General features: G+C 36.1%; 1 protein-coding gene across 2 annotated transcripts; it reads left to right on the forward strand.

The window, feature by feature from the left end:
- The first annotated feature begins 340 nt into the window (after positions 1–340).
- Positions 341–9,936, forward strand: LOC117636492 (fatty acid amide hydrolase). 2 transcript variants are annotated; one of them, XM_034371008.1, is made up of 20 exons: positions 341–734; positions 834–943; positions 1,081–1,141; positions 1,277–1,467; positions 1,562–1,691; positions 1,787–1,864; positions 1,943–2,090; positions 3,167–3,279; positions 3,371–3,446; positions 4,190–4,261; positions 5,344–5,404; positions 5,884–5,964; positions 6,045–6,128; positions 6,261–6,364; positions 7,082–7,174; positions 7,465–7,533; positions 8,213–8,277; positions 8,690–8,751; positions 9,530–9,625; positions 9,754–9,936. In XM_034371008.1, exons 1-20 carry the CDS (start codon positions 656–658, stop codon positions 9,814–9,816), a joined length of 1,836 nt encoding a protein of 611 aa, XP_034226899.1. In that variant the 5' UTR covers positions 341–655; the 3' UTR covers positions 9,817–9,936. The 2 variants fall into 2 exon arrangements, with proteins under 2 accessions (XP_034226899.1, XP_034226900.1); XM_034371009.1 differs by having other exon boundaries at positions 342–734; positions 5,344–5,395.
- The last annotated feature ends 4,227 nt before the right edge of the window (positions 9,937–14,163 follow it).

Genomic DNA, 14,163 nt, shown 5'->3' on the forward strand with positions numbered 1-14,163 from the left:
CATGTCAATATACACAGAATTTTATGTTACGCATGGTTATGTACTCTTTTTTTCTTCGATCAGTTTTTATCCCACTGGATTTTTACTGGCAAGGTTTTTAACGAGAAATATTCCATACAATTTGTGGTCTCCAAGGGGGAGTGTTGTAAATAATTAAGTGTGGAGCCCACATGTTGGAAGGCTTTGCCTACAAAAGGGTTCATCCCTTCTCATTGTAAAAACACACAGAGAAAACATTCAATGAAAATATTAGGCTTCTATGCCTTCTTTCCATCTCAATTCTCTTCAATTTCTCTTTGGTTTATAACATTCTTCGTATTTTGTTTACTCACAAATTTCAAACATCTTTCTTTACCATTCATATCCGTTACTGAATTCATGGAGCAACCGTCTTTACATTTCTTGTCAGCTTTTGTATACAATTTAATGCAGCGTAAAAAAAGAGGGAACATCGTCATCATTGAGATCACCAGGGCTTGAAGGCATCCCAAATTGAAGTGGTCATAGCTCATCAAGGACGGCAGCGTAATTGAAAGCGACAAGTAGCTCTCTCTCTCACCCACCTCCCACCATCTCTGCGACTATAAACACACTGATACTGACATACTGTTCCCAAATTTGGTCCATTTTCTGCTGAATTTTGTTGCTGGTGAAAATGGCGAAGAAGCGTGCGATGGTGGCTGCCCAGAACATCGACTTGTCCGCCGTCAAATACGAGCAAGAAGAAATCAAAGGTCAGGCAGTTACAAGTTCACAAACACAAATATAACACTCGTATGAGTATGGAAAGTAATTGTCATTGACTTTGATGAATTGGGTTTTTGGATTTGTAGCTCCCCATTTGACTGGCTTGGCTTTTAAGCTGTTTGTGTGGATTGTTGAAGCACCGATCATAGGTTCTTTGATAATCTCATTATTGAAGAAGCAGAACAAGATGACTCCGGTCTGCAAGCTTTTCAAAATTTGTTTTTCTTTATTTTAAATAATTAAATTCCTTGTTGAAATGTATCACTATGTGTGAGAATTTAGATAGTGATTAGAAGTGGCTGAAAGGGAATTATCTGTTATTACAATTTACAGTTGTTGCGAAATACTGTGATACCAGAGGCACCCATGTTCAAACCTGAATATCCTCCCCAAGGTTCTTCATTTTTATTCTTTCAATTGTCTTATTTATTTATTTTTGGGTATGAAATGTTTGTTCTTTTCTACTCTCCTTTTTTATTGAAAATGGTTGTGAGGATTACTGACCCATTGAATGTTATGTGAAAATTAGAACCAGAACCTGGTGTTGTTTCCCTTGATGAAGATGGAAAACCAGAAGACAGAGTTGAAGTGGCCTTGAAATGCCTTCCACAGTATGATCCTGCTAGCTGCTGGAATGGGGATTCAACTCCATCTTTCCGATACTGGAAGATACGCGATTATGCCTATGCTTACCGTTCCAAGATTGCAACCCCATCTGTGGTAAGTTGATCATTTCTTATGACTCTGCATTTTTAACTGAATTACTTTATATGAGTTTATTTTATAATTTTTTATTGAGCTACGAAATTCACAGGTAGCGGAGCATATAATTTCAGTTATCAAGGAATTCAGCAATAAGAAACCCCCACAACCTTTGTTGATTTCTTTCAACCCTGAAGAAGTCAGGAGCCAAGCTGCAGCTTCAACAAAGAGGTTTGAGGAAGGTATTAAAAGAAGAATAATGGCCTTTACTGATTGTGTTGACTATGGTAGCTATTCCAGTGGTCAACTATGATGTTCGTTTGTTTTGGTTGTGTAGGGAATCCATTATCTATCTTAGATGGGATTTTTGTGGCAATCAAGGATGATATAGACTGCTTTCCCCATCCATCTAAGGGTAAATAATTATCACCATTATCTTTAGCAGATAAGTTAAAGAGATGAGCATACTTAGGTTCCCATTCTATGATGGCAGGTGGAACAACATGGATGCATGAGGTGCGCACTGTCAAGAAGGATGCAGTAAGTGTTTCGAGATTGCGTAGTTGTGGTGTGATTTTCGTTGGGAAGGCAAATATGCATGAGCTTGGCATGGGTACAACCGGAAACAATTCAAACTATGGGTAAACAATTTTTTCTTAGCAACCATGTTATGGATTTGAACGTGGAGCAGTAAGCATGGACACAATGTGTCTAATATTGCAAGATTATATTTACTTGTCTGTATACCTGTACCTTGATGGTGGACACTGGCTATGTATGCTGATGCATGCATGGAAAGCATATGCATTGATGTGTTAGATGCGGCAGGACCTTAAATAGATTAGTGTTTAGTTGTAGCTTCATTAAAATTAAGAAGAAATGTACATCTTCGTGCTGCACTTCAGTGAACTTCAATATGTTATTTGGTCAATCAAACTTATCAAAAGCCTCAAGGTACTGAATTTATAACTCTATATATCAAGAAGATGTGGTTATCCTTGTTGGGTTTACAATTCCATTTAGCACCTGCGGTTAACACATTGATCTTAGTTGACCTTAATATTAAATTTCTTCTGCTCAATGTTTATGTATGTATTTATACCTACTTGTTTGTGTGAACCTTCGTACAATGTTGCACATGTTGTATAGTGACTTAGCAACTCAGGCTTTTAACATCAGTATATGTTACTTCAAATGACTTCCCAAGATAAAGGGTTTGTAATGCAATTCATCTTGAACCTGGCTGGTTTAAAGTAATGATAAGTGTATTAACCGATTTTGGAGTTATTTTCTTCTTTCTGGATAATGTAGTTTTCAGACAGACTATTGGTCTTTCTATTGTATACCTGAACGGTCAATCTGTAATATCACAATTTTTTTAATCTCTTGTTTACACTTAATTCCCTAATTCTTTTCCAGTATGGACATCTTTTGATTTTGAATATGATGTATTTGTCCCATGTGCTTATCTTTGAAATTTGAACTGATAAAGTTTGTTGGTTTATCACTGTTCCCAAAAAGCTTAAGTTTTTACAATATGGGCCAACTATTACCAGTTTTTTCTAAGGAAAACTTTAGGCACTATTTGCTTCTGCAAAAGGGATAAATACGAATAGCTTTGTTTTTATTTTTATTTTTTCCTGGTTTCACAATTAGCTTGATTTTCTTACTTGAGTTTTATATTACTGATTTATTTTCCTCAATTTTGCTTCCTTAGAACCGCGAGAAATCCCCATGCACCAGAAAGGTATACAGGTGGATCTTCTTCAGGCCCTGCAGCCCTTGTAGCTTCTGGGCTATGCTCTGCAGCCCTTGGAACTGACGGTGGAGGTTGTGCAAAAGGATTCCTTGAAAGGCTTAATATTGTTTCTTATTTCACTTTCTACAAATTCTGTATGCTTAACTCAATGTAAAAAGGCAGGTTCAATCCGTATTCCTTCTTCACTGTGTGGTGTAGTGGGCTTGAAGACAACATATGGACGAACAGATATAGGAGGGTGAGTTCTTTCACTTTTAGATTGAGGTCGAACATTACTTCTGCACTTTATGCTGCAGTTTTCCCTTAGCATCTATTATGGCCCTCCACAAGTTTAATGTTGAATGAATTCCTACTCTAGTTTATCTTTTAAGACAACGTCTTGAGCCAAAACGCATACACCAAGTAATACCATTTTGAATGGATCTACTATGCTAAGCTCATCAATTGCCAATGCAAAAAGATAGAGCTTAATGCCACCACTAGTTCTCGGACTAGCAACCGGGGCCTCGTACAGATATTTGGTACCATTGGCATTTTGAAAAGGGCTGTTTTCCTTTCTAGGACCTACCACATTACTCCCAAGAAAACTCTATCACAATGTCTTTATAAGTCTGACTGTATAAAGATTTGTTTTTCTCTGTTTCCCATTAACAATCTGATTAGGAAAAATAGGCTTCAGTGTAGATCTTCCTCATGTGACACCAAATTGAACCATGGGCAAGTTTGTTTCATGTTTTGATATATGCTTAATCTCTCTCTCTCTCTCTCTCTCTCTCTCTCTCTCTCTCCCTCTCAAACTTTTATAGTGGAGCTTATAAGTTTTATCCTATGAAATTAATATGATAACTCATTAAAATTTTGATAATTCCAATTCAATAGACAAGAAACAAGGCATCACACTTGATGTGATTATGGGATATTGTGACATCTATGTCGTACCAAATATTGATTTATTGATTGTCCACTTCTTTTTCGGCACAGGTCATTATGTGATGCAGGGACTGTTGAAATTATTGGACCAATTGCATCTACAGTGGAGGATGTCATGCTAGTGTAAGCAACTCATCCTTGTGAACAGGTTCTCCATTATTCTGGCTGGTGATTGATTCCAGCCTTCTCATGATGTGTCATAAACTTCCCATATTTGCATGTATTTCTTTTCATTCATAATTGCAGTAGACCAATAATAGTTTGCTGAATTATTATTCAAGGTTCACAAATTTCAAATTGAAAATGGACTCCTAGAAGTTTATGTTTGTAAGCTGGACTGAAATTCCCAAAGTACTATTCAGATGTCCGGTTATATGTAACGGTTTAGATTTCATCTGTGATCTATTGAAATGTGAATTGGATAGCAATGTTAGATTGCATAACATGTGATGATGAGCTGATATGCATATATAAGGTTGGAGTTCCACTGAAAAAGTGAGTAAAATGTTTCTTCCTCAAATTAAGCAAGTAATTTCTGTTGCGGTCTTTAAATAAAGAGCCATATAAGGATAGCCAACAGCTCTTTGTTACAAAAAACAGAGCATACCACTATTTTATTTCCAGAAAAAATAATAGCCGCAGCTCTTCATTCTGGGCACAGTCCATCTCTTGCTTGTGCTGTACCTGGCTATCCTACCAGCAGTCGAATGATCTTCATGTAAAAATTACTTGTTCATTTCCTCAAACTGATCTGAGAATCCACAGTAAACATGTTGTTGGCAGAGATTCAAAGTCTTTACCATGTTCTGTGCGCCAAGAATGATGAATGCTGGTCTGTGTAGGGGTCCAAATCTGTAAACATGAGGTCTTGTGATCCTTCATGAAAATGAAATTAACCAATAAATTTATCCAATTTCTAGTGATCGGACCGGCAATCATTTATGTACTTGTTATTTGTTAGTAAACTTCAAGTTCCTGTTATGGATTTTCATAGTTCAGTTTTGACTCTTTCATGCCCTCATTTCTTTATTTCACGCTGTGGAAGGACATCACTTATATTGTTTTTGGGGTGTTGGAAATCAACACATGGCATGCATTACTTAAACACCCAATTATTGTTATTCTCATCTTTGGTGCATTAGCCAAAGACAGTAGTCACCTTTGTATATTACTAATTTGTTCTGACTAAAACAATAACTTATCAGGTACTCGGCAATTTTGGGCACCTCTCTTGCAGATAGAATTAGTTTGAATCCGGTAACTTTTGTAAGCCTAATTATTTATTACTTGCGTAAACAATGCACTAAAATAGCTGCATTTCCCTTTTATTTTTGTACTATTTTGCTTCTTAAGTCACTTGAATAGAGACCTCATTCTTGACCAATAAATGAAAGTCTATTTACTAGTTGAAAGAAAGCTTGCTGCGTTTAAATATTCAGGTTTGATAGAGGATTTAAAAATGTATTGTCAATAATCAATCCATATTTAAATCTAGTCGTGAATGGAAATTCACTGCTGAGATAATTTGTTCAATGCTTGAACTATGGTATTTGGTAAGACAGGTTTTGGCTTGTTTGATTCAATTTTTATTAGTTGTTTTACATATTTATTCGCAGGTGTGAATTCTCTTAATGTCTTTCAGTACTTGCAATCTTTACAAACTTTCGTTCTTGTTCAAAAGTTGGTTAGGCTTCGCTATTCTTTCCATATCTGACACCAGTTTCCATTCACTATTTTTTTTGTAGTCCCCACCTTCTGTGCCAAATTTGTCATTATATGATAGTTTGAATAGTCTGGGATCCTTGCGACTAGGGAAGTATACAGCGGTAATTACCCTTTCAATGGTCGATTCAATTGCTTTAGATATTACATGACATCTTATGAATACACAAACACTCTTCTGCAGTGGTTTAATGATGTATATTCAACTGATATCTCCGATAAGTGTGAGGATGCTCTTAATCTTCTTTCAAAAACTCATGGTTGTGAAGTAAGTCATCATCATTGTCATTTTCCTGATATTTCTCTTGCAATTCATTCTTGCTTCCTAATTTCGGAAAAAACTTCTATTTGATCATATTTTATTGTGATTGAGCTCAGACTGCATTTCCATTTATGATAGATGGTAGAAATTGTTATACCCGAGCTACATGAAATGCGTACTGCTCATCTTGTTTCAATTGGATCTGAGTGTCTCAGTTCGCTAAATCCGTATTGTGAAGATGGGTATGTTTCTTTTTGACTTATCTGTAGTGGCAGGGACAAGAATTTACTTCAGGCGAGGCAAACTTAGATAATATAAAAAATAAAAGGAAATTGACTCATTATATACACAAAAGCTTTAATATTGATGGAGACATTTTCTGGTCATTATAAATATAAATGTCAATTATGTGTTTCAAATTTTAAAGTATCACATAATAACTCCAGTCTTAATACAATCAAAATTTCTGTAAGATCTTTAATTTCTTTCATTATTAAAACGTCACTACTAACCGCATATCAATAGTAGAAGTTTTAAGTTGATCAAGAATCTACCTCAAAAGTTTCGTTTCAAATAAACTTGAATAATCTTTATTTTTGGAAAACACGCATAAAATGAAATCAATTAAAATTAAATATGTCACATAAGAAGCAATTCAATTCTAATTCGAGTGAAAATTTGTTTAGCCTTTGAAGTTAATAGAAAAATCATGTGAAAAAGAAGTATAAATATACATATAAAGAGGAGGGGGGGGGGCAAAAATACATTTTTAAGAGAGAAAAATTGACGATATAAAAAATATACATTAGATATAGAAAATGTAAAAGTTCAAGAAATGGTGTGAGATTCACATATGAAATGGGTACTGGAAATGGAATGGTCCTTTTCTATCAGTATTTATTTCTGTCTGCTCTTTCTTGTATTTGTTTTTCTTTTTTCCTTACATTTTTTGTCTGTAGACATGGTGCGAGATTGTCATATGATACACGTACAAGTATGGCCCTATTCAGATCATTTTCTGCGTCAGACTATGTTGCTGCCCAGTGTCTTCGGTGAGGCAAAATGTTTACCTGAAAACAATTATATGGCTTGTCTTCAGTACATGTGGATGCACAAGGGAGTCTGATTTTTTTTATTTTTGTGATGTTTAGTTATCTCATAAATGTAAATATACATATATTTATGCACACATGTGCAATACCAAGGTAGGGTTAGCAGCTCATTCTTGTTTGATAAATATGTTTAGTGGGAAAGTGAAATATTAAAAATATATTACCTTGATGAATCTGCGATCTTATAATTTTCCGTATCTACGCTCTAATTTCCATCTAATTTATTTCAGGAGAAGGATTATGTACCATCATATGGAGATCTTCAAGACGGTTGATGTCATAGTTACCCCCACAACTGGGTATGTAATGGTTACTGATTACAGCACTAATGAGTGCACCTGTGAAAGGATTTTTCCCTGATCTACAATCGATTCATTTAATGGACCAAATTCAGATGAATTACTATATTTAAATTAAAATTTGGTCCAAATAGGTAACTGATTTATTTCGAGTTATTTTGATACTGTCAGATATTACAGGTCTGGATCAGCATATCTGATCCTGTCTCGCCCTTGTATTCTTATATAGAAAGCTAAAAATTGATGGTGTAACATTCTAAATACCTAAATGATTCTCTTGTTTGTATAAACAATAAAGAGACATTGATGAGAGAGACCTATTATTCATTACTGATATGCATTGTGGAGACAGAATACAGTGCAAAAACGTATCAGAGAAATTTTCAAAATGATGTTTTCTGTACTTTTCAGTCGGAAAATAAAAAATGTTGAAAAAAATAATGCATTTTCCTATTTTACTGTGAAAGATATTCTTTTGAAAACTCTACCGAACAGGTGCTTTAAGATAGATGTCATCACTAGTCAGTGTTTTTACTCACTTTCTGCCTTCTATAGTTAGCATTAGCATTGTTTTTCCTTGAGTACAGGTAGTACTTTTTCTGTGAAAAGTTTGAGTTTATATCATGCATTTTTCCTTTATTACAACTGAAATGATATTCTTTTCTTTTGTTGTTAACAGCATGACAGCACCCATAATTCCATTGAGTGCTCTTAAAGATGGGGAGACAGACATGAGGGTTACAGGTCTGCTTTTCTAGAATCTGAGTTGCAGCTTGAGAGAAATAATTTTTATTCTTTAATTTCTCTACATGAAGAGTTCCATACAATTGCCTGATGAGTATCAAAATGAATGAATTTAAATTGGTTTTCAGCCACACTGATTGGTTGTCATGGCCCCTATCTGCCTCAACGATTTTATATCCCTGCTATTTGATGTGGTCTTGTTGACCTTTTGTCTTCTACACTCAAGTCTTGTCATCAATTAACCAAACAAAAAATAAAAAAATTGAAGTCTTGTCGCCTATGATTATTATTATAATTTTCTTTTGGTTTGTTTTCTAGGTAAGAATGACGCTAGGGAAAGGGAAAAAAGACTTGTGATACACTTTTTGCAATTTTTCAAACTTGCATTGATGCACAACTTCCTTCGTTTCAGGTTATCTTATGCGGTTTGTCGTTGCGGGAAATCTTGTCGGACTTCCTGCCATTTCTATACCCGTGAGTAATTTATTTTTTCGTGTATTCATATCTCAAGCGCCTTAATTTAGTTATGGTTACTTTGCTGTAACTCTTGGTGTACACAAGTTGAGCAAATGGGCTTCCACCTTCCTTGCCAATTGAACAAACCTCCGCTTTATCCTGTTTTTCTGTCATATGAGAGAGAGAGAGAGAGAGAGAGAGAGAGAGAGAGAGAGAGAGAGAGAGAGAGAGCTCTTTCTTGAAATCCCCTGTTGATTGAGTAGACATCAGTGCCTACATTTTCAACTTTTAAGGCCTTCTAATCAGACTCTCTGGAAGCCCTACTTCTCTAGTTGAAATTGTGGGTAATTATCACTAATTGTTATAGTATTATATGAAATCCTATCCTAGGAAGTTAACCTTTCATAACCATTTGGCCTTTGATTACTCCTACTCTTGCACACCTATATTCAATTGTCCTTCAATATCGAAAAGCCATTTCATGTTAGTAAGTGTTCATTTGAAATTACCAAGATTTCACAGGCAGCATACACACTAGGATAGGATTCTTTTAACTGATCTCATTAGTTGGGACCTTTTTGGTTTTTGAGTTTATCCATAACAGAAAGGTATCTTCGGTCCCTTGTGGTAACTTGACCTAGTGATTCATTGTGTCATGTTGTTATACTCAAGCCTTGACCTATTTAGGTCAACGACGAAACAATAATTTCAAATGTTACAATGATTTTCCTCTTACATCCACTTTTTTTCTTTTGGGCTGATTTTCTACTTTTCTGTACTTGTGTGATATCTGCAGGTTGGCTATGATAAACAAGGACTTCCAATAGGTTTGCAACTGATTGGCCGCCCATGGGGGGAAGCATCAATTTTGCGTTTGGCTTTGGCAATAGAGGTATCAAATTTTCTGAACTCTTTGAGGGAATGAAGGAAAGAAAATTCTGCAATAGACCTTCAAATGTTTAGGCATTCTGCAAACCGTCTGTACAATTTTAATCTGAAGCTTCTTCTCATGTTTTTCAGGAACTCTCTGCGAAGTCCAAGAATAGGCCTGCATCATTCTTTGATGTCCTAAAATCCAACTAAATAGATGCTTTCACTGCTTTCACTGCTTTCACAGCTTTCACTCTCAAACAGTTTCATGTTTGGAAGACTAAATTATCATATCCTATAATAATTGCTCCCTGGCAGTTTCTTTCAACATAATGCCTCGCCGGACCTTTTTTATTTTTTTTTATTTTTTTAATATTTATTTTGGTAGAAAGGAGGGAGTTGCCTTCCCTGAAATTATGATAAGAGAGCACACCCCCTTGGCTAGGAGCAGTTTGAAGCTAGCAATAAGGCTGAATAAAGAATGAAGAGGCTCATAACTGGTAGCTTTCAGATCAACAACAATTACCAAACCACAAAAAATAGCAGTTTCTTAATAAAAGGTGTTAACCAAAAAAGGAAAAAAAAAAAAAAAAAAAAAAAGGGAATTAACTCCACGTAGTCCCATGAGAGCAAATCCACTCATTTGCCCTTAGAGCAAGTCCAGCAACAAGAGCTAGACTCGGGCTGGGGGGGTTTGGGAAAAAAAATGGGTTTCCAGCAGCGAGGCAGGCAGCCCGGGCAAGAGGTGGGGGCCACGAGACTGGGCTGGCTAGAGGGCGAGTTCGGCCCCAGCAAGCCCCCAAGGGCGGTGACGTCATGGCTGATGCCAGGCTGGCGTCAGCCCTCCAGCGTTAGAAATTTTTTTTACCTTTGAACGTTAAAAAAAAATTTCAAACAACGCGCTATAGTAGCCGCCAACGGCTACATTCCACGTGGCAGCCTATTGGCTCTCTGATTCTTTTTTTTCTTCAATCCAACGGCAGCCAATTTTTCTGCAATAAAAAATTGAAAAAAAAATCGAAATTTTTTTAAAAAAATACACAAAAATTACTGAATTTTTTTTGTATAAATACCAACCAATACTCTTTACTTTTAACACCAAATCCTCTTACATTTTCTTCTCCTTCTACTATTATTCACTTTCTCCTCAATATTTATTCACTTTCTACTCAATATTTTTTCACTTTCAAGTAATATTTTTGTCTATCATATTATGGGTTCTTCTACTGAAAATGGAGGGGCATGGAGCATGATGGAAGATGTTAGCTTGTGTGAGGCTTGGGGTCCAAGTTAGTCATTGTCCCATAACGGGCAATGAGATTAAATTTTCTCATATGTGGAAAAAAATTCATCAAGCATTTTGTGAAAGGGCAATTGGTTCTACACGTACAGAAATGGCATTATCCAGTAGGTGGAAAGTTCTTAATAAAGAGTTGGCGAAATGGAGAAATGCCTTAGCAAAAGCGATGGACAACCATCGAAGCGGAGAAAACCTTAGCAGTGAGGTAAATTATTTGTCATTTTCCTTCTATTAATTTCTATGTCATATTAATTTTTATTTAAATGTTTCTTGCAATTTATATATTTTGTTAATATGTCTCTAGTTTTTTTTTTTTTTTATACATGTTGCATTTTTTTTAAATTTATTGAATTTGCATTAGTTTTTTTTTACATGTTGCATTGCCAATATTTTTTAAAGTTTCTTGCATTTCCATTTAATTTTTTTTTTTATAGATTATGCAAGCACAAATGTGGTTTGGTGCTACTGGGCAAGGGAAAAAAAGTTTCAACCATACCCATTGTTGGGAGGTGGTGAAGACTTGTAAGAGATTCCAAATTATTCCAACCGGTCCGACGGTAGTCTTGAACGAGACTCCACTTCATGAGGCGCCGGCATCGGATTCACCTATGGATTCCCCGATGAGTCAAGACTCACCCATTGAAAAGGAGCCAAGGCCTATTGGGAGGAAGGCGGCAAAGGCGAAGAGAGGGAGTAATTCTAGCAAGAATGCATCTAAATTTTTGGAGGAACTTTCAAAGCACCAAGCCATGAGAATTGAAATGGACTTGAAACAACAAGAGCACGATATGGCTATTCAACTAGAATATGCAAAAGAAAGGGAGTATGTACGCAAAGAAAGGGAGTATGTACGCGAACAAAACATTGAAAAAAAAAGATCGGGAAACCATGGCCATGGATACAAGCCATATGTCCCCTGAAACAAAACAATTTTGGAAGCTAGAACGAAGGGATGTTATGAGACGAAGACTTTTTCGTGACGATGGACCTAGCAACACGGATTGGTTAAATGATGAAAACCATTAAAATAGTTTGCTTGCCTTTCATGTCTTAGTTTACTTGCCTTTGATTTCATTGTATTTTTTTGTTTTGTTTAATTCATGTATTTTATTTTATTAGTTGTATTGCTTTTCTTTTAGTGAATAAAGAAAATATTCAACAAAAATCCTTTTTATTCAAAACATTCCATACATAAAAAACAAACCACAACCAAAGCAAAAAAAAAAAAAACCACAACCAAAGCATAAAAAATAAAAAAACCACAACCAAAGCATAAAAAATAAACAAACCATAACCAAAGCATAAAAAATAAACAAACCACAACCAAAGCATAAAAAATAAACAACCCACAACCAAAGCATAAAAAATAAACAACCCACAACTAAAAATAATAAAGTATAAAAAAAAACAAAGCATAACTAAAAATACAACATAAACATAATAAATTAAAAAAAACTTCTTCACTTCACTTCATTCACCTTCATTGCCTTTCACCGCCCATAAATGCTCCATCAAGTCAACTTGACGGTGTTCATGAATATATGACGATTGCATCTCCGTGTAGCGATCAATCATACGGGGCATGAAACTACCGTCTCTAACCAACGGTTCATGCTGCACTGGTTCTCCATTTGGCCCCACTGGTTTTTCATAAATTCGTGTTAGGGCCGTGTCCATGGGATTTGGTTCATACACTTCATCAACATCGTAATCATATTCATCTTCCACAATCATGTTATGGAGGATGATACAAGTCATCATTATACTCCTAAGCACCTCCTCGTCAAATAGACGTGCCGCGCCCTTGATAATAGCCCACCGGGCTTGAAGGATACCAAAGCACCTCTCAACATCTTTTCTGTACCCCTCTTGATAGCGAGCAAAAATTTTTTGCTTATGGGATCGGGGATGTGGAATTGTTTTCACAAATGTTGTCCACCTCGGGTAGATGCCATCAGCTAGATAATACCCGTTCTGGTAGATGGTATTGTTAATTTCATATGTGATATTTGGGGCTTCACCTCTCAAAACATCATTGAACACCGGGGATTGACCTAGGACATTCAAATCGTTTTGAGATCCAGCAACTCCGAAGAAGGCGTGCCAAACCCATGTATCAAAACCAGCAACTACTTCCAGGATGATACTTTTCTGCCCTTTTCTATTTCCGTAATCCCCTTGCCAAGCAGTTGGACAATTTTTTCACTGCCAGTGCATGCAGTCAATGCTACCAATCATGCCAGGAAATCCTCGAGACTCAGCTTTTTGGAGAAGCCGTTGCAGGTCCTTGGGCGTAGGTCTGCGGAGGTAGTCTCTGGTGTACAGAGTTTCCACTGCATCACAAAATCGCACCAAGCTCTCCAAAACAGTGGACTTCCCCATCCGAGCAATCTCATCCACCTGATCGGCAGATGACCCATACGCCAACATTAGTATCACAGCCAACATTCGTATCACAGCTGTGAACTTCTGCTCTGGAAGAAGTCCCAAATTTCCAGCACAATTTCTCTTTTGAACAAAATATTCATCATAATTGCAAATATCATGCATGACTTTATTGAACAAATGGGGTTGCATTCTATATCTCCCTCGAAAATGAACATCAGAGTACAGAGATTGTGGGATAAAATAATCTTCCATAAGATTCTTACCCCGAGAATGTCTATGTCTGTCCACATTTGGGCGACGGCCTTCTCGTGAACCACGGCGACCCTGGTTTTCTTCCTCCAGCAGAGCAACTGCTATGCCAAGTTGCTCATCTAGTTCTCTCTGCGCCCTTTTGCTTGCAGTTCGTCTACGCATTCTTTCTCTAGTTTCTCGCTCTTGCCTCTCCAAAACCTCTTGCATGTCTGCCATTGAGAATGGAGAATGAAATCTAAAATATGAGAAATGGAAATGTAGAGAAGAACTGGTGTGGGAGGTATGAGCTGAACATCTGGTTTTATAGAAAAATGTGCACAGATAGATATGACACGCGGCGCAATCTTAGAGGGTGAAAATCTTATCTGAAATTTGAAATTTGAAATTTATCTGAAATTTGAATTTCGAAATGTATATGAAATTTGACATTTTGAATTTATCTGAAATTTGAATTTTGAAATGTATCTGAAATTTGAAATTTATATGAAATTTGAAACCGAAAATCTTATCCGATATGAATAGTATTGACACGTAGGAACCCAAAAATCTTATCCGAAAATATTATCCAAATTAATTGTTTAAGTAAACAAAGTTGTGAAAAAAAACAAAAAAATGAATAG

This window comes from Prunus dulcis, chromosome 8 (assembly GCF_902201215.1).
Source record: "Prunus dulcis chromosome 8, ALMONDv2, whole genome shotgun sequence".
In the NCBI taxonomy this organism is placed as follows: Eukaryota; Viridiplantae; Streptophyta; class Magnoliopsida; order Rosales; family Rosaceae; genus Prunus; species Prunus dulcis.